The following is a 23,414-nucleotide window of genomic DNA, read 5'->3' on the forward strand; positions in this document are numbered from 1 at the left end:
TGAGGCAACTTGCTCCACATGTTCAAGAGAATATTCCTTGTCCTTCAGAATTAATTTTACAGACATTTAAGTGGAAACACATTGGCTGCATCACTCAGTAATATTAATGATAACAAAGACTGGCAAGTAGAAAGCCTGATCAAGTAGAGTGGTGGCATCTAACAACAATAGCCTCCACTCTGCTTCAGGGTTTGGAGACATCTTCTGTGAGATAGGCGTGAGGGAGCTGCAGCAGAGCGCCAACGAAGCCTTCAGCCAGTTTGGGGAAGCTCACCGCCAGATGGAGAAGTGTGGCATTGTGCTCCTGACCAGACTCAAGCCGGTGAGTGTGTGAAGTGATGGTAGTAGTAGTAGCAAAGAGTACAGATAGTAAAGAGAGGACACTTGTGTCAATCCCTTGTAACCCGCGCCTGTCTGCACCGAGGCGTGTGCATAACATTACTCGGCTGATGCTAAACATGACGAGCATTCAGTGACGTGCTGCTATAAATTGTAATAATTCTCACAAGAAAATGCCTAAGCTACAATTTTTTCAATTTACAAAGAACAAGGAAAGGTTTTTCATGTATTTTCAATCACATTTTATAAAGATTATTGAGTTTAAACTTGTCAGCCAGCCACACCACCACCACCACCAGTCAGCCACCTCAGTCAGTCAGCCAGCCACACCACCACTATCACCACCACCAGTCAGCCACCTCAGTCAGTTAGTTAGCCACACCACCACCAGCCAGCCAGCCAGCCAGCCAGCCAGCCACCACCACCACCACCACCAGTCAGCCACCTCAGTCAGTCAGCTAGCCACACCATCATCACCAGGGGGCTTCGTGGTGCAGTGGTTAGCACACTCGACTCACAACCGAGAGAGCCCGGGTTCGATTCCCGGGCGGAATGGAAAAATTTGGGCGGCTTTTCCGATACCCTAGGCCCCTATCCACCTAGCAGTGAATGGGTACCAGGTATTAATCGGGGGTTGTGTCCCATCTCCTGGGATCTGTTCCCTTCTCCTATAATTCCTTCCCCTTCTGTCTCTCTCCGGCATATGACCACAGATGTAGCGCCAACTGAACAAAACTTTCCAAACCACCACCACCATCACCAGTCAGCCAGCCACACCACCACCACCAGTCAGCCACCTCAGTCAGTCAGCCAGCCACACCACCACCACCACCACCAGTCAGTCAGCTACCCACACCACCATCACCACCACCAGTCAGCCAGCCACACCACCACCACCACCACCAGTCAGCCACCTCAGTCAGTCAGCTAGCCACACCACCATCACCACCACCAGTCAACCACCTCAGTCAGTCAGCTAGCCACACCACCACCACCACCACCAGTCAGCCACCTCAGTCAGTCAGCCAGCCACACCACCACCACCACCAGTCAGCCACCTCAGTCATTCAGCCAGCCACACCACCACCACCACCACCACCAGTCAGCCACCTCAGTCAGACACACCACCACCACCAGTCAGCCAGTCAGCCAGACACACCACCACAACCAGTCAGCCACCTCAGTCAGTCAGCCAGCCACACCACCACCACTACCACCATCAGTCAGCCACCTCAGTCAGTCAGCCAGCCACACCACCACCACCAGTCAGCCACCTCAGTCAATCAGCCAGCCACACCACCACCACCAGTCAGCCACCTCAGTCAGTCAGCCAGCCACACCACCACCACCAGTCAGCCACCTCAGGCAGTCAGCCAGACACACCACCACCACCAGTCAGCCACCTCAGTCAGTCAGCCAGCCACACCACCACCATCAGTCAGCCACCTCAGTCAGTCAGCCAGCCACACCACCACCACCAGTCAGCCACCTCAGTCAGTCAGCCAGCCACACCAGCACCACCACCACCAGTCAGCCAGCCACACCACTACCACAAGTCAGCCAGCCACACCACCACCACCACCACCAGTCAGCCACCTCAGTCAGTCAGCCAGCCACACCACCACCACCACCACCAGTCAGCCACCTCAGTCAGTCAGCCAGCCACACCTCCACCACCACCACCATCAGTGAGCCAGCCACACCACCACCACCACCATCATTGAGCCAGCCACAACACCACCACCACCAGTCAGCCAGCCACACCACCACCACCACCACCACCAGTCAGCCAGCCAGCCACACCACCACCACCACCACCAGTCAGCCACCTCAGTCAGTCAGCCAGCCACACCACCACCACCACCACCAGTCAACCAGCCACACCTCCACCACTACCACCATCAGTGAGCCAGCCACACCACCACCACCACCACCACCATCATTGAGCCAGCCACACCACCACCACCACCACCAGTCATCCAGCCACAACACCACCACCACCAGTCAGCCAGCCACACCACCACCACCACCACCAGTCAGCCAGCCACACCACCACCACCACCACCAGTCATCCAGCCACAACACCACTACAACCACCATCACCAGTCAGCCAGCCACACCACCACCACTACCACCAGTCAGCCAGCCACACCACCACCACCAGTCAGCCACCTCAGTCAGTCAACCAGCCACACCACCACCACCACCAGTCAGCCACCTCAGTCAGTCAGCCAGCCACACCACCACCACCACCACCAGTCAACCAGCCACACCACCACCACCACCACCACCACCACCATCAGTGAGCCAGCCACACCACCACCACCACCACCATCATTGAGCCAGCCACACCACCATCACCACCACCACCACCACCAGTCAACCAGCCACACCTCCACCACCACCACCATCAGTGAGCCAGCCACACCACCACCACCACCACCATCATTGAGCCAGCCACACCACCACCACCACCACCAGTCAGCCAGCCACACCACCACCAGTCAGCCAGCCACACCACCACCACCAGTCAGCCACCTCAGTCAGTCAGCCAGCCACACCACCACCACCACCACCACCAGTCAGCCACCTCAATCAGTCAGCCAGCCACACCACCCTCACCACCACCACAACCAGCCACACCTCCACCACCATCAGTGAGCCAGCCACACCACCAGCACCACCACCATCATTGAGCCAGCCACACCACCACCACCACCACCACCAGTCAGCCAGCCACACCACCACCACCACCACCACCACCAGTCAGCCAGCCACACCACCACAACCACCACCACCAGTCAGCCAGCCACACCACCACCTCCACCACCACCACCAGTCAGCCAGCCACACCACCACCACTACCAACAGTCAGCCAGCCACACCACCACCACCACCACCAGTCAGCCACCTCAGTCAGTCAGCCAGCCACACCACCATCACCACCAACACCACCAGTCAACCAGTCACACCTCCACCACCACCACCATCAGTGAGCCAGCCACACCACCACCACCACCACCATAATTGAGCCAGCCACACCACCACCACCAGTCAGCCAGCCACACCACCACCACTGTAGTGCGGCGACGGCCTGATGAACGAGCCTCCCATAACCCACTTAGCCAGAGGGGTACCTCTTTGGCCGACTCGGTAAGGAGTGGCTCTCCCGTCACGCTGGTCGCGGGTTCAGTCCCAGGCAGCCGGCGAATACCCTGATCTTGATTAATTTCTCGTGTTAGTTCGATACACGCAGAGGATGTGTTGAGAAATAGGAAGGATTTAGAAAAGAAGCTCGTCGGGTCATTACAGTGGTGGCAGCGGTGGGATCCTCTCCTGCAGTTCTGTTGAGCTTCTCCGAAGGGGTAACAGGTAGGATGGCCCATGCTCCGAGGTTGATAGAAAATGGGAATGTTGGAGGTATGTCTAAAAGGGACATTGTGGAGTTATATCTCAAAGGGACATTGTCAACACACAGAAATTAATCTACATAGGGGGGAAAGCCGTGTAGTGCGGCGATGGCCTGATGAACGAGCCTCCCATAACCCACTTAGCCAGAGGGGTACCTCTTTGGCCGACTCGGTAAGGAGTGGCTCTCCCGTCACGCTGGTCGCGGGTTCAATCCTAGGCAGCCGGCGAATACCCTGATCTTGATTAATTTCTCGTGTTATTTCGATACACGCAGAGGCCGTGTTGAGAAATAGGAAGGATTTAGAAAAGAAGCTCGTCGGGGCATTACACCACCACCACCAGTCAGCCAGCCACACCACCACCACCTCCACCACCTCCACCACCACCACCAGTCAGCCAGCCACACCACCACCACTACCAACAGTCAGCCAGCCACACCACCACCTCCACCACCAGTCAGCCAGCCACACCACCACCACCACTAGTCAGCCAGCCACACCACCACCACCACCACCACCAGTCAGCCAGCCACACCACCACCACCACCACCAGTCAGCCAGCCACACCACCACCACTACCACCAGTCAGCCAGCCACACCACCACCACCTCCACCACCAGTCAGCCAGCCACACCACCACCACCACCACCACCAGTCAGCCAGCCACACCACCACCACCACCACCAGTCAGCCAGCCACACCACCACCACCACCACCACCACGTCAGCCAGCCATACCACCACCATCACCATCACCAGTCAGCCAGCCAGCCACACCACCACCACTACCACCAGTCAGCCAGCCACACCACCACCACCACCAGTCAGCCAGCCACACCACCACCACCAACAACAACAACAGTCAACCACCTCTGCCAGTCAGCCACCTAGGCCTACAAGTGGTTATATAAACTTATTCAGAATATTATCTCTTAGTATTGCTTTAAGTAGAATATAATAATGCATTCCTAGGCTATCTGCACAAGTACAGCCTCTTCACCTTGATAAAATAGGCTATACTTGTGTTACAGTCTACAGGTGCTTATAAAAATAACATTTTCTCTCTTCTTCATTCTGCCTTATCTAAGATCTAGGAATGTTTCTTGGCTACGTATCTACATAGGTATAGTCTCCCAGATTTGCTATAAGAGGCTGTACTTGTGTTGCAGCTTACAAATGATTATAAAACAAACATATGGTGCTAGTACTTTTAGATAAAGATCCAGACCTCAGTCACAGGCCATGTGTCAAGTGGAGAGGTAGGCATGAGCTGCCAGTGACCAGCAACACTCATGTTCAGTTGTCCATACAAGCAACACTCGTGTGTATTATCTACTTATTTATTCCATTAGAACAGAGTGAGGTACAGAGTTGCCATGCAGTATCTGCCGGCAGATGCTGTTCGGCAGAATTTATTTATTATTTTTTTGGCTGGGGTTTCGCGGGCAATATTATATTGCAATATTAATGCCGAGCAGGATGGCGGGCCAGACGCTAGGCTTTTGCGGGCTGGATCTGGCTCGCGGGCCGGAGGTTGCCCGCCCCTGCCTTAGAGTATTAGTAAGGTTTCCCAATCAGTGCATTGTTAAATAAATAACAGTAAATAAGCAATACACATTATAATAAACCACATTAGTGCTAACATTTGCCTAAACATTGGTGTGTTGGGTGCCAGCACATACAGCTGTCACCTGAAGGTACATGCGCCACCATCGGCCTAGTTACAGGCATCCCATAGGGGAGCACACAAGTGTCCTCTCTTTACTATCTATATTCTTTGGTAGTAGTAGTAGTAGTAGTAGTAGTAGTAGTAGTAGTAGTAGTAGTAGTAGTAGTGGTAGTAGTGGTAGTAGTAGTAGTAGTAGTAGTAGTAGTAGTAGTAGTAGTAGTAGTAGTAGTAGTAGTAGTAACAGTTGTAGTAGTAGTAATAGTTGTAGTAGTAGTAGTAAAAGTTGTAGTAGTAGTAGTAATAGTTGTAATAGTAGTAGTAATAGTTGTAGTAGTAGTAACAGTTGTAGTAATAGTAGTAGTATTTGTGTCTTGAGGGAGGATGGAGGAGACTAATAATGATTATAGTAATACATAATGATAATAATGTTTATGAAAATAACAATGATAATAATATTATGTAGGCGTGTTGAGTATCTTGAAGGGTGATGGGAGGAGCAGGAATGATAACCATATGACGTTGATTGAACACCAGATAGCTACCAAAGAAATTCATGCTGGATCAGCTTTGTGCAAAGTTGAAGTATTATTTCAATGTAATTTCTTTGTTTGGTATTTGAGAGAAGCAATGCTAAATATGCTGTTACACTAATGAGAATGGAGTTAGCAAGGGCCAATCAACAAGGCTTTGGGTACAGGGAGACTCAACAAGTGATGAACTAATCATTGGCATTGCCTCCTCCCAAATTTCAAGTTTCAGTGACAGTTTGGCAGGAGACTGTATTTAGGCAACAAGTCCCAGTAGTTAGTCACCAGAAAACTGCCTGGGTGAACTAGCCTTAAGGCCTTGCCCATAGCAGAAGGCTCATCCATGTCTAGAATCCATGTAGTTCCTGTAGAAGGGAAGCAGAGTAAAAAAAAGTCGGAGAGATACGGGAGATGTGAACGGCAAGGTGAGTGGGCAAATACTGACTCGTAGACAGAAATGCAGCGATTGATGCGGGACTCTGAAAAAACTCTCCTGGTAACTCGAATGTTATACGACTTATTTTTGGATATCGGAAGTTTGACTTATAATGATCCAACTTAGGAAGGGTTTACTGCATTATTATTATTATCACAATTATTATTTTGTTATTGATATGCTGACTGCTGTTGCTGCAGATCCTGAGTGACCTGGGCACGTACCTCCACAAGGCCATCCCCGACACCCGCCTCACAATCCGCCGGTACGCCGACGCCAAGTTTGAGTACCTGAGTTACTGCCTCAAAGTGAAGGAGATGGACGATGAGGAGATGCAGTTCGCACACCTCCAGGAGCCTCTGTACCGCATTGAGACCGGGAACTATGAATACAGGTATGTGGTGGTGGGGGTGATTGTAGTAAGACCATTAGGTGACTCTAAGAGGCTGATCAGTCAAGACAGGGCAGCTCATGCCCTTACTATGAATTTGTCTGTTTCTTTTAAAGGTGTCTATCATATTGTCACTCACCAAATGACTACCAAGTCTGATCCATCTGTAACAGAGCTCCCACTTGAACTTATACTCTCCCTCCTCCTCCTCCTCCTTATCCTCCTCCTGCAGATTGGTGTTGAGGTGTCGGCAGGAAGCAAGAGCCAAGTTCGCACGCCTCCGCTCAGATGTCCTGGTCAAGCTGGAGCTGCTGGACTCCAAGCACGTGGAGCACCTCACCCAACAACTCAGGCGGCTGGCAGCGGCTCTGGCGGCCAACCATAGCCAGTGCCACGCCTTGCTGGAGGGCCGCCACTGGTTCCCCATCGAACTGGACATGAGTGGCACAACCCTGCACCACCAGCACCAGCACAACATGCTACAGGTGCAGGGAGGGGGGATTGTGTAGACAGAGGCTAAAAGGAGGTTGGCCAAGCATGAATGGAGCCCTGCAGAACAAGTAGTCATGGAAGGGGTGCATGGGCAAGATGGGGGTGTGATAATGTGGGATGTGGTGGGTTGAGGGGGTGGTGGAAGGGACAAGGATGGATGGGAAGGGATGGAGGATTCAAGGTGTGCTGGTATGGTGTGACTCAAGAAGGGTGGCTGAGGGAAAGAAAGTGTGATCACAGGAATGAGCTCTGTTAGTGGGGCAGTATGCTCTGTTGGCATGAACTTTGAGAGTAATGTAACCTTCTGCCATCCTCTATCAAGTGTATCATTGGGTAATCCACAGACAAATCTCACCCCTGATCCATCTCAGGCAGCATTTGATTGGTGGATGCTGGAAAAGGGTTAAGTTAGACATGGACAGTAATTGTGTGGGTGGGTGGATGGGTACGGGTGTAGTGTGGTACAGGTAACTCTCGATTTACGCGAGTTTGTTTTACGCGTTTTTGAAATAACGCGGGGTCCAAAATCTAAAAAAATGTTTAATTTACAAGTTTTTTCCACTTATACGCGATATTTTATGGAGTGGCCACCATATGTCTCACGCAACTGGACTCACACGGCGCCGCGGTCACACAGCTAAGCTCAGTTCTTCCTGCGCGCCACTTGAACAACAATACAGTACCCACGCTGCCACGCTACTCAACGATAGGTATGGGCAGGTAATGGTACCAGTACCGGTACTAACGGTACCAGGTATACGGTACAGTACCGGTACCAGACTGCTCGGTACCAGTACCAATACTAGCCAGGCGCTCATGCTGTCCCTCATTTCTTTCTCAGACGAGTGAGGCTGAGACTGAGTGCCTGATTGGATATGTCAGTGATATGGATATTCTCTCTCTCTCTCTCTCCACTGAATGTATAACGCGCACCTTTTCACATAAAAAATGCCTGAAAGTTTAGCCCTGCGCATTATATGCCGAATGTACAAATTTTTAATGATTTTATTCTTCTTTGGGGTGTTTTTAAGGGTCTGTGTTTCGTCTTATCCAATAACAACGGCAAACTTACCTTTATTATTGTTAATGATCCTTCATAGTCCATAGCTGTCTTATATTATGTTACCATAGAATACAGGGCGATCAAATAACTACTATAAAAAAATGAAATCGGTGGAGCATCGCCCATGCCTTGCCGTTATCCCGTTTTCCCATCGGGCACCATTTGTATATCTTGATGTCACAGGTGGCTTACGATTGTGTGACTAAGGAGCAGTACAAGCTACATAAAAAAAATCATATTGGAAAAAAATAACCATGTGTTCATTATTAATTATTAATATTAGTGAGAATAATGGGGTAAATATGATATCAGAAACTGTACATCATGAGTCTTGTACGAGGAGTTATTTCACACCCGGCCGCCATTTGCATTGTTGACAAACCACACAACCACACCCAAACAACAAACAGCTGCATGCTGCGTGTCACCAGATCCGCGTGAATTGTGTCTTGCCTAGTTGTCTGTCATAACCTACGAGTGACTGTGAGAATAATATGCTTATTATGATCTCAGAAGCTGTACATAATCAGTATGTACGAGGAGATATTTCTCGCAACACCAGCCCAGCCACCATTTGCATTGTTTGAAAACCATACAACTACACCCACACAACAAACAGCTGCATGCCACGTGTCACCAGAACCGTGTGAATTGTGTCTTGCCTAGTTGTCTGTCATAACCTACGAGTGATGGTGGGAATAATATGCTTATTATGATATCAGAAGCTGTGCATCATCAGTATATGTACGGGGATGTATTTCTCACAACACCAGCCCGACCGCCATTTTCATTGCTGTACTCAAGGACATTTGTCAATTCAAGCAGTAAAGATTACACCTAAAATATATAAATTTCGGAAAACTGTACATTGTCAATGTTCTTCAACCCGTACATATTTCTGAGCATTTTAAGAACTTTTTTTTTTTCAAAGTTTGGGGTGCGCGTTATACACCGCAAAATATGGTATTTATTTTTCGACAGAAACCTACCTCTTGTTTGATTTACATTGTGTTTGATTTACGCGACCTCTTCAAGAACGCAATACTCGCGTAAATCGAGAGTTACCTGTATTTCACTGCCCTTTGTGCCAGGCAAGGTACTTGCCCATCTATTGCTCATGTAGATTCACAGCCAGCTGCTGAAGCTACAGAGACCTGAACAGTCCAGATTCACATCCGGTTAATTGACGACTGAACATATCCTAGAGCTTTGCGTACCAGTGGAGCGCTGACGTGAGTTTTGACAGGGGATCCTTGCAGCCTATATCAATCTCAAGAAGGTGTTTGACTCAGTGCATCCCGAGGCACTCTAGGGATTCGGGGGCCTGGTGGAGGAACCCTTGGGTTTGGTGTCGTAGACTTAGTGTGTGTGTGTGTGTGTGTGTGTTTACCTATTTGTATTTACCTATTTGTAGTCTACAGGGCCCAAGCTAAGCTCTAATAGTCCTGTCTCCATATCTACATTCATCCAGCCTTTCCTTCATTTGATGGACACTGCTCGCCTCCACCACTTCTTCCCGTAAGCTGTTCCAAGTGTTAATACTTCTATATGGAAAGCTATACTTTTTCAAGTCACACAAACAAGTTCCTTTATCAAGTTTCTTTCCATGTTCTCTCAGCCCCTGCATTCTCGCAGTAGAGAAGAGATCATCTCTATCTACCTCATCAAACTTATTTACCAACTTATACAGTGTGATCAGATCTCTCTCCCTTCTTTGTTCCAGTGTCATCAAGTCCATCTCCCTCAATCTGTCTTCTTATGTCATATTCGAGAGTTCTGGGACCATTTTAGTTGCAATTCTCTGTATCCTTTCCAACTTTCTGATATCCTTCTTTTTGTGAGGCAACCACACAACTGCAGCATATTCAAGTTTTGGTCTTATCAGTGTTGTTATTATTTTCTTCATCATTTCTTTGTCCATATAATGGAATGATACCCTTATATTTTGCATCATCCTGTAGGTTTCTCCAAATAGCTTGTTTATATGCTTTTCTAAGTATAGTGTGTCTTGCATCGTTACTCACAAATCTTTTTCTTCATGTATCACCTTTAAGTTTTCTTCTCCCATCCCGTATGTTTTCCTCAGTCTTTTTTTTACTTTTCCCCATTTCCATAACATGGCATTTGTTTGCATTAAATTCCATCTCCCATAACTGGCTCCATCTATACACTATCCAGGTCTTTTTGGAGTTCTTCACAGTCTTCCTCCATCTTCACCTTTTTTATTAACTTTGCATCATCTGCAAAAAGGCTCATATAACTTTTTATACCCATCGGCATATCATTTATATATATTATGAACATTATTGGTGACAGAACTGAGCCTTGAGGAACTCCACTCTCTACTCTCCTCCAATTTGATTTCTCTAATCACCGTCCTCATTTCTCTTCCTGTTAAGTAATCCTTCATCCACTCGATAACCTTTCCGCCCATTCCTCCCCATTTCTGTAGTTTCCAGATTTACCTTTTGTGCGGAACCTCGTCAAAAGCTTTTTTCAGATCTAGATATACACAATCAGCCCATCCTTCTCTTTCTTGCACCACGTCTATTGCTCTTGAGTAGAAACATAGTAAGTTGGTGACACACGATTTCCCTTTTCTAAATCCAAACTGTCCTTCATCTATCATGTTTTCCTTTTCTAAATGTTCGACCCATTGTTTTTTATTATACTTTCACAAATCTTGCTCATTACACTTGTCAAAGAGACTGGTGTGTGTGTGTGTGTGTGTGTGTGTGTGTGTGTGTCATTCACCATGGTTTGATCATGTGTTGGACTGCCAGCCAGTACCCTTCTTTGAAACCTAGAGCTCCAGTGACATCTTTAGGTATGGCTGGAATTTTACATTACACCCACACACACCCAGGGTGCAGGACTCAACCCTGACTGGCACCCAGCACCTATTCACTACTGGGTGGACAGGGGGCACTTACTAAAGGAGACTGCCCAGCCACCTCCACTCTGTCCAGGGAACTAACCCAGGACCTTTTGGTTTTAGGCAAGCGTGTCAACTTTTGCCCCGCAGAGCTGTGTGTGTGCGTGGGGGGTTGTACATGCATGTAACTGACTTTACTAATTGATATTTATGCATACATTAATTTTTTTCTCTCTCCACACACATTAGACTGGATATGAAGATGAAGAGGAGGAGGAGGAAGAAGAGGTAGGGGAAGACTTACTGGAAGTCAACCAAAACAAGGTCAGTGAGTCCGATGACCTCATCCAGCCTCTTCGTGACCTGAACATCAACTCTGGCAGACCTGAGGGAGAGGCCAAGGAAGGGTCATTTGAAGAGGTCAACCTCCTCGGTGATTACTGAACCTCTCAGGAGTAAAAGGGGACAAAATCTTCACATTTTGAACTGTTGTTGATTGAGGTTGTCTTTGTTGATCGTATGTTGTGATTGTTTTGTTGTTATTATTATTATTATTATTATTATTATTATTATTATTATTATTATTATCAGTATTATTATTATCACTACTACTAGTACACTAAATCCCCTATAAATCAGACCTGTACACTTCAGATATTGGATAAATCTGCCTCAGGTATCTGGACATATATCCATAAATCAGACCAAAATCTGTTATATACGGCGCATGTCTGGACAGTGCTGTGATGGATGTTTTAAATCAGTTGAAGATCTGGTTTGGAACTTGGCTTGAGTCTGGACCATGCATTTCAAAGCAAAGGCTGCCTCTCATTTACCCTCATTCATGTAGGGCAAGAGGAACATGGCTGCTCATTGGTTGGTTTTATTTTTTGGTCATATAGACACAAGGAATAGTTGAGCCTTATAAATTTATATTCATACACCCCTGCTCTACTTCAGCTCCCTTGTGGCATCTTAATCTTTTATGCAAGAAGTAATCAGAATCGCTGGGCAACTCTGGAACAGCCTCGCTTGGCTATGTACAAATTTTATTTTATATGAATATTTCTGATTCTTGGCTAATTTGGATAAGGTCTCACCCAAGTAGTCTGATTTAAAGAGGGTTTTCTGTACTATTGCTTCTACTACTACTACTACTACTACTTTTAATCCTACTACTACTCCTATACTACTACTACTTCTCCTACTACTAGCACTATTACCACTTGAATTACTGCCATTACTGTTACCACTGGCACCATTCAACTAAATACTAAGTCATGGGTTGGTCACTAGCAGAGGAGGAGACAGAGTGCAGTGACCCAGGGCAGTGTGTTCATGAATGGCTGGGGAAATGTAGCAGACAGTGGACTGAACCTCAGAAAAGAAAACGGATCTATCCAAGAGTTGATGTCTTATGATCTTATTCTTACTCTAAGTCTGCTGAGGAGATAAGGGGTTGTTATTTTTGTCTTCATTTGTTTCAGAGACTAAACTCTGCTCACATTAGCCTTGAACATAAGCCCCTCCCCTGCTCCATGAACTGTGTCATTGGCTAATCCATAAGCAAGCCTTGCCTCATCCCCAGCTTAGGATGCCTGTGATTGGTTGATGCTGAGAAAATACAAATCTCACTGGTGAATGCTGGGAAAGGTTAAATCTTATTGGTGGATGCTGGGAAGGGTTAAATCTTGTTGGTGGATGCTGGGAAAGGTTAAATCATATTGGTGGATGCTGGGAGAGGTTAAATCTTATTGTTGGATGCTGAGAAAGGTTAAATCTTGTTGGTGGATGCTGGGAAAGGTTAAAACTTATTGGTGAATGATGGGAAAGGTTAAATCTCGGTGGTGGATGCTGGGAAAGGTTAAATCTTATTGGTGGATGCTGGGAAAGGTTAAATATTATTGGTGGATGCTGAGAAAAGTTAAATCTTATTGTTGGATGCTGGGAAAGGTTAAATCTTGTTGGTGAATGCTGGGAAAGGTTAAATCTTATTGGTGGGTGCTGGGAAAGGTTAAATCTTATTGGTGAATGCTGGGAAAGGTTAAATCTTGTTGGTGGATGCTGGGAAAGTTAAATCTTATTGGTGGATGCTGGGAAAGGTTAAATCTTGTTGGTGGATGCTGGGAAAGGTTAAATCTTGGTGGTGGATGCTGGGAAAGATTAAATCTTGTTGGTGGATGCTGGGAAAGGTTAAATCTTGTTGGTGGATGCTGGGAAAGGTTAAATCTTGTTGGTGGATGCTGGGAAAGGTTAAATCTTATTGGTGGATGCCAGGAAAGGTTAAATCTTATTGGTGGATGCTGGGAAAGGTTAAATCTTGTTGGTGGATGCTGGGAAAGTTAAATCTTATTGGTGGATGCTGGGAAAGGTTAAATTTTATTGGTGGGTGCTGGGAAAGGTTAAATTTTATTGGTGAATGCTGGGAAGTTAAATCTATTTGGTGGGTGCTGGGAAAAGATTAAATCTTATTGGTGGATGCTGGGAAAGGTTAAATTTTATTGGTGGATGCTGGGAAAGGTTAAATATTATTGGTGGATGCTGGGAAAGGCTAAATCTTATTGGTGGATGCAGGGAAGGCTAAATTGATTGATTGATGTCTAGCACTGAAGGGGCTTACTTTTAATGTTACAGTGAACTGAGTACACCCACACTAGTCATTATATTCCTACAAGACTTGGCTAGTCCACTAAAGTATTATATTTGTTTTTACAAGAATAAAATTTCTTGAATATTTTTGTATTAGTGCATGAACCTCCCTACATATGTGTGTTATTCAGCCACAGCCTGATCTCGTACTGGACTCCCCACTAATTGCGTCCTTCACTGAGCTCAACCTGCCATCTGGTGGCCCTCGTGGAACTACCAAAAATGATATGCATGCGGTGTACGTTCAAATAATTTTTCTCAAGTTTATCGCTATTATTTAGAAATCACATATTTTTCTTATAGCTACGGTATAGAGACAATAGGCGCACCTAACATCACCATAGCCGATCCAGGATTCAGGACATTTCCTAAGGTGGAGGAGGTGGCATTATAATTGTATTTCCTAAAGAATCTTTATAACCAAAAACTGTCTAAAATTATGAGTATTCTTTTTCTTGAACACAACATTGAATAAACAACAGAACAATAATATGAAAATACGTATAGCCACCGTTGCCAGATTGTCGTGCTCTGAGCATAGTATTTACCCGTTTCTGACGCCTAACTATTGCCAAGAAACATCAGGATCTAACTCTTTTAACGAGTTTTAACGAGATGGCGCCACTATAAACACTTGCCTGCGCCAGAACGGGCTGGGCCGACCATCAGGCCCCACCTGGAAGAAGCCTTGGGCCGACCATCAGGCCCTGCCGGGAAGATACCTACCGGCGCAATAGGCAGCAACGTAAGAAGAAAAAAAAACTAAATTAGTTTTGTTATTGGAGCCAGAAGACAGTTTGGGGTAGGAAATCGGGAAATATAAGCAGCTGTAGCTCCGAGGCCAGAGGCAGCGCGCACGCCTTTTTGAGGGTATCGGATACCTTAAATAGCATATTTTTACTGCGCAAAGCAGGTGATGCCACTTTTTGTGACTTCATGAGCTTTCATATTTAACTATTTGTGTATATTTCATGATGGCAAAACTTAAATTACAAGTTTCATTTTTACCAGTCACACGAATTTGTGACTTATTCACAATAGAATTTCACTCTAATAAGTGAATCAGACATTAATAAATAAAGACAAAATATCCGGATAGGTCACTTTAGCCCGTTACCTTCAATGGCCCGCAAAAACAGTTCCTGCGGCAAGTTTGTACCCCACATTTTGGTGATGTTAAGGGGGTACGCGACACCTGGGTGTTTGGGTCAAAATATAGCATTTAGCAAAACTGGGTTAAAAACGTTCTTGTACCATCTAGAAATAATCCCCGAGCAATGTTTTCCTCGTAGCGCAAATTTTAAATATCTGGTGCGGGTTTAAATGGACTGAGTTAAAGGTTATTTTTTTTTTTTCAATCGTAGAAAATCTAAAATCAATCAGATTTACATTAAAAGTGCAGGGAATGTTGATTGTACAAGTAGCTAGGGACCTATGATTAGATATTGTTGATAGGGTAAAGATAGGAGTATTAAGAGGAAAAGTGAACATAATAAAAGAAATACCGTTATGCCTTTCTATATGGGAAACTTTCAGAATATTTTCCAAAGGGCTCTAGGCATACCTAAAGACTATTCACAGCCAAAAAATGAAAGTGATTGGCTATGTATTAATGGTGCTGTGTAATTTTAAGTGTCGCTACACGTATATGCACATGTATACGTATGGCTCGTACAAAATGTAGGCAACTTAGATGCCTACTTGGTTTCATCGCAATACTCGATAGTTTAGTTAGATGACCTCAGGTGTCCCGTACCTCCCCCTTAAGTGCGCACAGAGGTTAGGAGGGCGCGGGAGAACACGACACCCAAGGATCAGAGAGAGAGGATATTTCACTGAGCATTTGTTTTCCCATCATGTACCGCGTCTGTGGCTGGTGGTAGTGGGGTGAGTGTTGTGTCAAGTGCAGGGACAGGTGAGTGGCTGTACGTCCCAGATGATGATTCAGGCCCTCCTCCAGTGCCATTTACAGGTGCCAGTGGCTTAATTCAGAGTTATTGATTGATGTTGATTTATTGATTGATTGATTGTGCATGTGCTTTGGGCAAGCCTCTCACATTGATTTACAGGGAGTCACTAAGGACAGGAAATGTGCCAAGAGATTTTCAGTCACATGAACTGTTTAACAGTTAACATTCTCTGTACGTACGTTGCACCATCTTTATAATTATACTACCAAATTTGTCACACCAACTAGGGGCTGGGTTCTCAAATTGGTATGACCAGTATACTTTTTTTTTTTTTTTTTTTTTTGAGGATATAACCCAAAGGGAGGACGGCGGTGCATGCCGCGCAACCACCCAGACGGCTGGTAAAAACCTTCACAAATGTGAAACAAAAGAAGTATCCTATATGCACTCCCCATGCTATTTTTTTCGGTATATTAAAAGCAGTAGTTGGCTAGATTAACCAAAACATTAAAATTCCTGAAAAATTAGTGATCGAGGCATGTCACATTATGTAGTAAAGTAGGCTTGGCCAGTTTTTTCATCACAATAAGAGAATGGTACGGCATTCCTTACTGTTTCACTCACCAATATTTTGGTAGGGATACAAGAAGGAAATATGAAACACACATATAGTATATAGTATGGACGAAATACAGCATATCTGACACCTCAACGTCAGCATTTTTTCCTGTTCTCTTAGTTAATTTTCTTGATTTCATGCATAAATGTTCCAGCCTATTACAAAAGTTTCATTCTGCACTAGTTTCATATTCTGCTGCATTGAAATAACGTAATAGAAGGGGCTTTCCCATGCTTTCGCCATGGTTTTGGGCATCAATGCGCACGAGATGCGGGCGTGACGTCATCGTTCCCTGTGACGTCATAATAATGACGTCGGACCAAAATATCCTCTCTTTCTCTCACTCTCTCTCTCTCTGATCCTTGACGACACCGGCAGCGATGGGTGGGCATTCCTGTCCCGGACACGTACGCCCGCCAGACACGAGTATTTGACCCGTTAGTGACCCTGCATCGCGACTAATATTCGCTCCGTAAATAAAAGAATAAAAAAAAGCAAATAAATATAATAAAAAATCAGTATTTTCTTGAACACTAACAAAGTAGCCTACATGGCTAGACATTAATGTTACGACTTACGACACTTCATTCTATTTCCACAATGTATAGAACAAAATTAACCATCTTCCTAATTAGTACCAGATCTATAGTGGAGGTCGTACCATTTGTACTTTGTACACCCAACACTATAATGTCCTCGATACGTGACTCAGACACGTATCAACAGATGCCAACTCGTCATTATTTGATAGTTCTTCGATCAGTCCTCTGAGATGCCATCGTCCTCCCCAAGGCTGTGCAGGCGTACGTGATATATATATATATATATATATATATATATATATATATATATATATATATATATATATATATATATATATATATATATATATATATATATCGTTCACAAAACAAACGTCAGCGTGTGTTTGGTAGTCAGTCAGTCTTGTGTCAAACTTCAGTGTTTAAGCTCACCGAACGTTTCGCTGGTCTTCTATTCTGGCAGTAGGTCAGTAAGGTCACATATGTGTGGCGGCGGGTGACAGAGGGTCTAAGATGTAAACTCGTGAAGGGTTATATTCCGTCCAGCGACTCCAGCCTATTAACTGAGCAGCTGTCACCCAACCCTGACGCCCCCGACGAGCAGGAACAAGGTCCTGATATAACTTGCTGGTAAGACTGTTTCTCCTAGTGATGGGCGATACTCGAGTTTTTAAGTATTTGATTACTTTTTGATTAGTTTCATCTTAGACCAGATTATACAGTGGGGTATCATGGTTAGGGTATAATGTTTTGGTATGTGTACATACTCTCTCTCTCTCTCTCTCTCTCTGAACTTAACATTAAATAATAATAAAAATATCCGGGAAAAGTGAAAAAAAAGCTGAAAATTTAATTGAGAAAAATCAAAATGGAATTCACAAACTCGTGACGTAATAATTATAAACTAATCGTTTGGTAATCTAACAAAGATTCGTTTCTGAGGACAAAACAATGATCGTGTATTGCTATATATACTTCCCTATACATTGTGGCAGCGTGGCTTGCGCGACGGTGTCAAGGAGGATGACGAGAAGCCCATGTTGGTCAACTCTTAAATCATGGGTGGTATGAATATATATATATACATTACGTGAGAATTTATGGAGGAAAAAATGTGTGAGAGAAAGAGGTGGTGGTAACACAGCTATAGCTGGGGCAGTCACTGTAACAAGTAATTTGATAAAATGGAAAGACTATATAGTAAATTACAACACGAATGTTCCTTCAGCCAAAGCTTGGAGGACTGAAGAACTAATTTTCCTTAACGGTTGGCTACCTACAGTATCGCCTGGCGGGGTCGATCCCTTTCTCCCACTCCTCTCTGCATTCTCTCCCATCACTATACGAAGTTTTCCGTTTACTTATGTTGTCAGCGTAGAAAACTGTAGATGAAGGGCAAATTAGCTGCTCATGTAATTTTCAGCACCTTTAGAAACCAAGCTCAACTTTCCAATAATACCTATAAGACGCGTGTCAGACCCGATCGACGGACTGATACGGCCAAGGTTGCCAGATGGTCTTTACTATTTGTCTGGGAATCTGGGCTTAAAAAATCTGGAAATCCCACGAAAAATCTGGATATTCTTAAGTTGAACGGAAAGTGTCCGAGGACATGATGAATCCTATTGTGTGGCACTTAGGAATTTTTTTTTTATAACGATGCTACTCGGAAGAGAACAACACTAATGTGACTGAGACACTGAGCTCCCCTTTGCCTCAGCCCGGTACGAGACGTGTACAAGTCTCGTACAAGAAGCGTGGAAACCAGAGGATATGAGAGGGGGAGGACTAGAGTAGGGACGGCCTGGGAGGAAAAAAAAAATAGTTATCGGGGATCGCAACCTGGCCGGCGCGGCCGTAACTAATAACTATTTATTCATTGTCTTTTAATATTAATCCTGGTGTCCCTGGTCTGCCGGGTGACGTTGAAAATAGAATGATGCAGCTCAGGTAAAAATTCAGCCCTAGTGTTCCGACTAAGACTTGAAAATACTATAAATATTAAATTACTAGTTTGTTACTGAGTAGGTTGTAGTGTCTGTGTACGTTTTGTGTGTGTGTGTGTGTGTGTGTGTGTGTGTGTGTAATTCACCCCCTGTGGTCTGCTACGGGTCTCTCTCGAGACAGCCAACCGTTCCCCTACGGAAGAGCACAGAGCTCGTACGTATAGTATACCGATCTTTGGGTAGGACTGAGACCACTCACACACAACACACCGCGACAAAGAGGTCACAACTCCTTGCCTGACGTCGCGTACCTACTCACTGCTAGGTGAACAGGGGCTACACGTGAAAGAAGATTAACCCAACTTATCTTCACCCGGCCGGGGAATCAAACCCCGGTCCTTCTGGTTGTGAGCTACCGGGCCGTGTGTGTGTGTGTGTCACACACACTATTTTTTTTATTCTTGTTTTTAGTTCAATGCCAAATTTATTTCGTTTCACTACCAAATTTAAGTCTAAAACCAGTCACGGTGCTTCAATGCCAAATGGATTTTTCAATACCAAATTTACCCTAATTTGGTATTGAAAAATACCAAATGGCAACCCTGCTCTCCGGACAAAAACATGTCGCATCTCTCTCTCTCAATTCTGGAAATGTGGATAAAATTCTTGCTGAATTCAAAGAAAATCTGGGAATTTCATGAAAGGGTCTGGAAATCTGGATGAAACCCCCCAAAATCTGGGAAAATCCAGATTTTTCTGGGAATCTGGCAACACTATCATACGCCCTGAGGGAGCAGGGAGAGGGAAGGAACAGTGGAGCGCGTGACAGAGGGTGCGCGAAGACCGGTACCAAACACGTAACGTATGATGTCCATATTATTATTAAGTGCATTAGATGCTCTAAACACATGCTCTTTTGCACTAACATCATATTATCTATTTCTTTAGAAGCCATTAATAATATTTCAACAGCAGGATATATACTGATCATTAACAATAATGTTTTTTTCAGCTGTGCTTAGTGAGTATCCTGCATTTGCCTCTTGATTGTAGTCCATATGTACAGTCCCTTATGTCTGCTCCCTTGACTAAATCAAGGCCTTTATTTTTTTAGCACTTGTCCCAAACCATTGTATCTTTTTAGTTTCCTGGTGCTACTTACACATGTATCCTTTGTTGTATAATCACACTCTGTACTGCCTGGGGGTTGGGATGGCATGCTCCTCGATCCCTTCTCCTTTGTTGTTTTTACTTGCAACAATAAACTATCAATCAATCAATCACTAGAAAAAGGCCAAGATAAGGCCAAAATACCGTTGGCCTCTAAACCTCACATAGGTCACTCACGTGACCTTGTGAGTGAGGGACCGTGCGTCGTTGGGGGATCGAGGACTTATTAGAGGATGGTCACTTAATTAAGTCGATCAGGTTTATAGTTGGCCTAAAATACGGCAGCTTTACGTGGAAACCAAGGCAAGCATTAGAGGAAAAAATGGCTTTCACAAAGATACGCACTGTCTGTGGAGCGGACATGGAACAGTCACCCCTTAGGGCTGGTTTACACAGACACGCAGACATGCATGGACTGCCAGCAGGACATGGAAACGTCGTTGGTATAATTTTCCTTTATTCATATGATGTGGCTTTGGACAAAGTCCTCCATTTTGTGCGCCATATATGCCCCAGTCGTGCCGTGAAACTATGGGAAAAGTGATGACATAATCAATTTACACATCCCAAACTTTCTGGCTACTTGCACTGAAGCCTAAGTCATATATTGTTGCATTCATAGCTTAAACTATTCTAAACACACTTATACACAGTATGTGAACATTACATAGCTTAACATTGTGTTATAACATAGAAATATTAGCAAAATATACTGACCTCCAGTGCCACGGATTGAATCACCGCTCCATATCGCTGAGTCTACAATTCATATCCACTTATAAGCGACAGACTCGCTGCCCGCGTAACCCAAACAAACGAACATCGGCAGCTGCGTGTAAGCGTTCTTAACGGCACCTATGTTACCTTCTAATAGCACCATACAAGTTTATCCTTTTAGCACCATATAAATTCCTTACACATTAATATTTTACGTAATAACAATGAGGTATAATGAGGTATATTTATACCACAGTTACAGTCTGCATACCTAACAATAACTGCATAGTGCTTCAGAGGGTGCCAACATTCATCTCCACTTCTACTACCTACTTCACAAGCTCGCCCACTTTTTTGGAGGGGTGGTCATTCACAAAGCCAGTGTCTATATCTAACAGTATCGAACAATGATGCTGGCAACATATCTAATAATGATTAATGTATCAGAATGCCAACATTCATCATCACTCATACCTACCATACAACATTAATAACTTTTTGGGCTGGCCACTACTAAATCTAGTGATGAGGAATGAACTCTTAGGCTGCGATGATTTTCTACAATTTTTATTCAATGAGCTTCATTCCAGAATAAAAAACTACATTCTTTTTTTTTTTTTGTTTCACCGCCACTTTGGCTCTTTGTAGGCAGGAAATTTCTAGGTCAAAAATTATAAACTATACTTCTCAGACTCCTTCGTGATAAAATGAGCAACTTTTTCTCAATAAATTTTCCTGTATGTCGCACCAGTAATGAGTTGGATTTTGGGGGGAATCATGGAATTCCAGGCAAACGATCAGTCCAAATCATAATCTGATTTCACAGTTGAGTTGTATGAATGATTTTCTATAACTTTTATTCAACGAGATTCATTCCAGAATGAAAAAAACTACAAAAAATTACCCAAATTATTTTTCGAGTTTCACTGTAACTTTGACTCTCTGTAGGGAGTAAATTTCCTGGTCAAAGATTGTAAAATATATTTTTCAGACTCCATCATGATATAATGCGCAACATTACTTCAATAAATTTTCCTGTACGTCACACCAGTAAAAACTTGGAATTTTGGGGGAATCATGGAATTCAAACCAAACGGTCAGTCCAAATCATAATCTGATTTCACAGTTGAGTTATACGAATAATTTTCTACAACATTTATTCAATGAGATTAATTCCTGAATGAAAAAAAACTACAAACAATTATCAAAATTATTTTTCAAGTTTCACTGCAACTTTGGCTCTCTGTAGGCAGTAAGTTTCCAGGTCAAAAATTATAAAATATATTTTTCACACTCCATCGTGATATAATGAGCAACTTTTATTCAGTAAATTTTCTAGTACGTCGCACCTGTCAAAAGTTGGATATTTTTGGGAATCATGAAATTCTAGCCAAACAGTTGGTAAAAATCATAATCTTATTTCACAGTTGAGATATACGGATGATATTCTACAACTTTTATTCGACGAGAGTCATTCCAGAATGAAAAACTACAAAAAAATATTTTTTGAGTTTCACTGCAGCTTTGGCTCTCTGTAGGCACTACATTTCCAGGTCTAAGATTATAAACTATATTTTTCAGACTCCATAGCGATAAAGTGAGCAACTTTTTTTCAATAAATTTTCCTGTACGTCGCACCAGTAAAGAGTTGGAATTTTGGGGGAATCATGGAATTCCAGCCAAATGGTCAGTCCAAATCATAATCTGATTTCACAGTTGAGTTATACAGATGATTTTCTACAACTTTTTTACAACAAGATTCATTCCAGAATGAAAATAAATAAAATATCAAAATAATTTTTCGAGTTTCACTGCAACTTGGCTCTCTGTAGGCAGTAAATTTCCATGTCAAAGATTATGAACTATATTTTTCAGACTCCATCGCGATAAAATGAGTAACTTCAATAAATTTTCCTGTATGTTGCACCAGTAAAAAGTTGGAATTTTTGGGGAATCATGGAATTCCAGCCAAATGGTCGGTCCAAATCATAATCTGATTTCACTGTTGAGTTGTACAGATGATTTTCTACAACTTTTATTCAATGAGATTCATTCCAGAATGAAATAAATAAAATATCAAAATAATTTTTCGAGTTTCACAACTTTTCCTCTCTGCAGGCAGTAATTTTCCAGGTCAAAGATTATAAACTATACTTTTTAGACTCGATTGTGATAAAATGAGCAACGTTTCTTCAATAAATTTCCCTCTACGTCGCAAAAGTAAAAAGTTGGAATTTTGGGGGAATCATGGAATTCCAGCCAAATGAGACAACCTAGAAAGAAACGGATTTCATAGCAGGGTGCGCCAGAAAGTTTTTTATAAAGCATCTTTTATGACTTTTTCTTAGTTCCGAAGTGTATTTTTCGATGGCTTTTGCGTTATGGGGGGGATCACCCGAGAAAAACTTTTGCGTCACTGAAGGGTTAAAAATAAAGGCTAAATAACTTGACAAAAGTGAAAATTTACTTCACTGTCGTGCAATGTTGCTAATCTTTGCTTGACACCACTGGAAAAAATTATCTGTATCTGCATGTGTGTTATACGTTGACACTGGAAACCCTAGCTAGGGCTGATCGAAGAAACAGTCTCTACTCGTTATTGTGTATGAATGAAATGTCACTCCTACCTGCCATGAAGTGCTTTCCATAGACTCTGCAGT

General features: G+C 44.0%; 1 protein-coding gene and 1 long non-coding RNA gene across 54 annotated transcripts in view; one reads left to right on the top strand and one right to left on the bottom strand.

Annotated features, from left to right (window-relative positions):
• LOC127008532 (PRKCA-binding protein-like) overlaps positions 1–13,935 on the top strand; it is a 47,616-nt gene extending 33,681 nt beyond the window's left edge. For 2 of the 50 annotated variants that reach the window (XM_050880702.1, XM_050880701.1), the window contains 4 exons: positions 189–322; positions 6,581–6,774; positions 7,004–7,256; positions 11,451–13,935. In XM_050880702.1, coding sequence (XP_050736659.1) covers positions 189–322; positions 6,581–6,774; positions 7,004–7,256; positions 11,451–11,645 — 776 coding nt within the window. In that variant the 3' untranslated portion in view covers positions 11,646–13,935. The remainder of the gene's footprint in view (positions 1–188; positions 323–6,580; positions 6,775–7,003; positions 7,257–11,450) is intronic. The other 48 variants (XR_007761152.1, XR_007761155.1, XR_007761156.1 and 45 more) reach the window with 48 other exon arrangements.
• Positions 329–4,350, bottom strand: LOC127008535 (uncharacterized). 4 transcript variants are annotated; one of them, XR_007761177.1, is made up of 3 exons: positions 2,692–4,350; positions 1,936–2,007; positions 329–1,613 (listed from the first exon to the last, which is right to left on the bottom strand). It is a non-coding gene; the product is annotated as an uncharacterized LOC127008535 (long non-coding RNA). The 4 variants fall into 4 exon arrangements; XR_007761176.1 differs by having other exon boundaries at positions 329–1,828; XR_007761175.1 differs by having other exon boundaries at positions 1,657–2,007.
• Positions 13,936–23,414: the final 9,479 nt, after the last annotated feature.

This window comes from Eriocheir sinensis, chromosome 38 (genome assembly GCF_024679095.1).
Source record: "Eriocheir sinensis breed Jianghai 21 chromosome 38, ASM2467909v1, whole genome shotgun sequence".
Lineage (NCBI taxonomy): Eukaryota > Metazoa > Arthropoda > Malacostraca > Decapoda > Varunidae > Eriocheir > Eriocheir sinensis.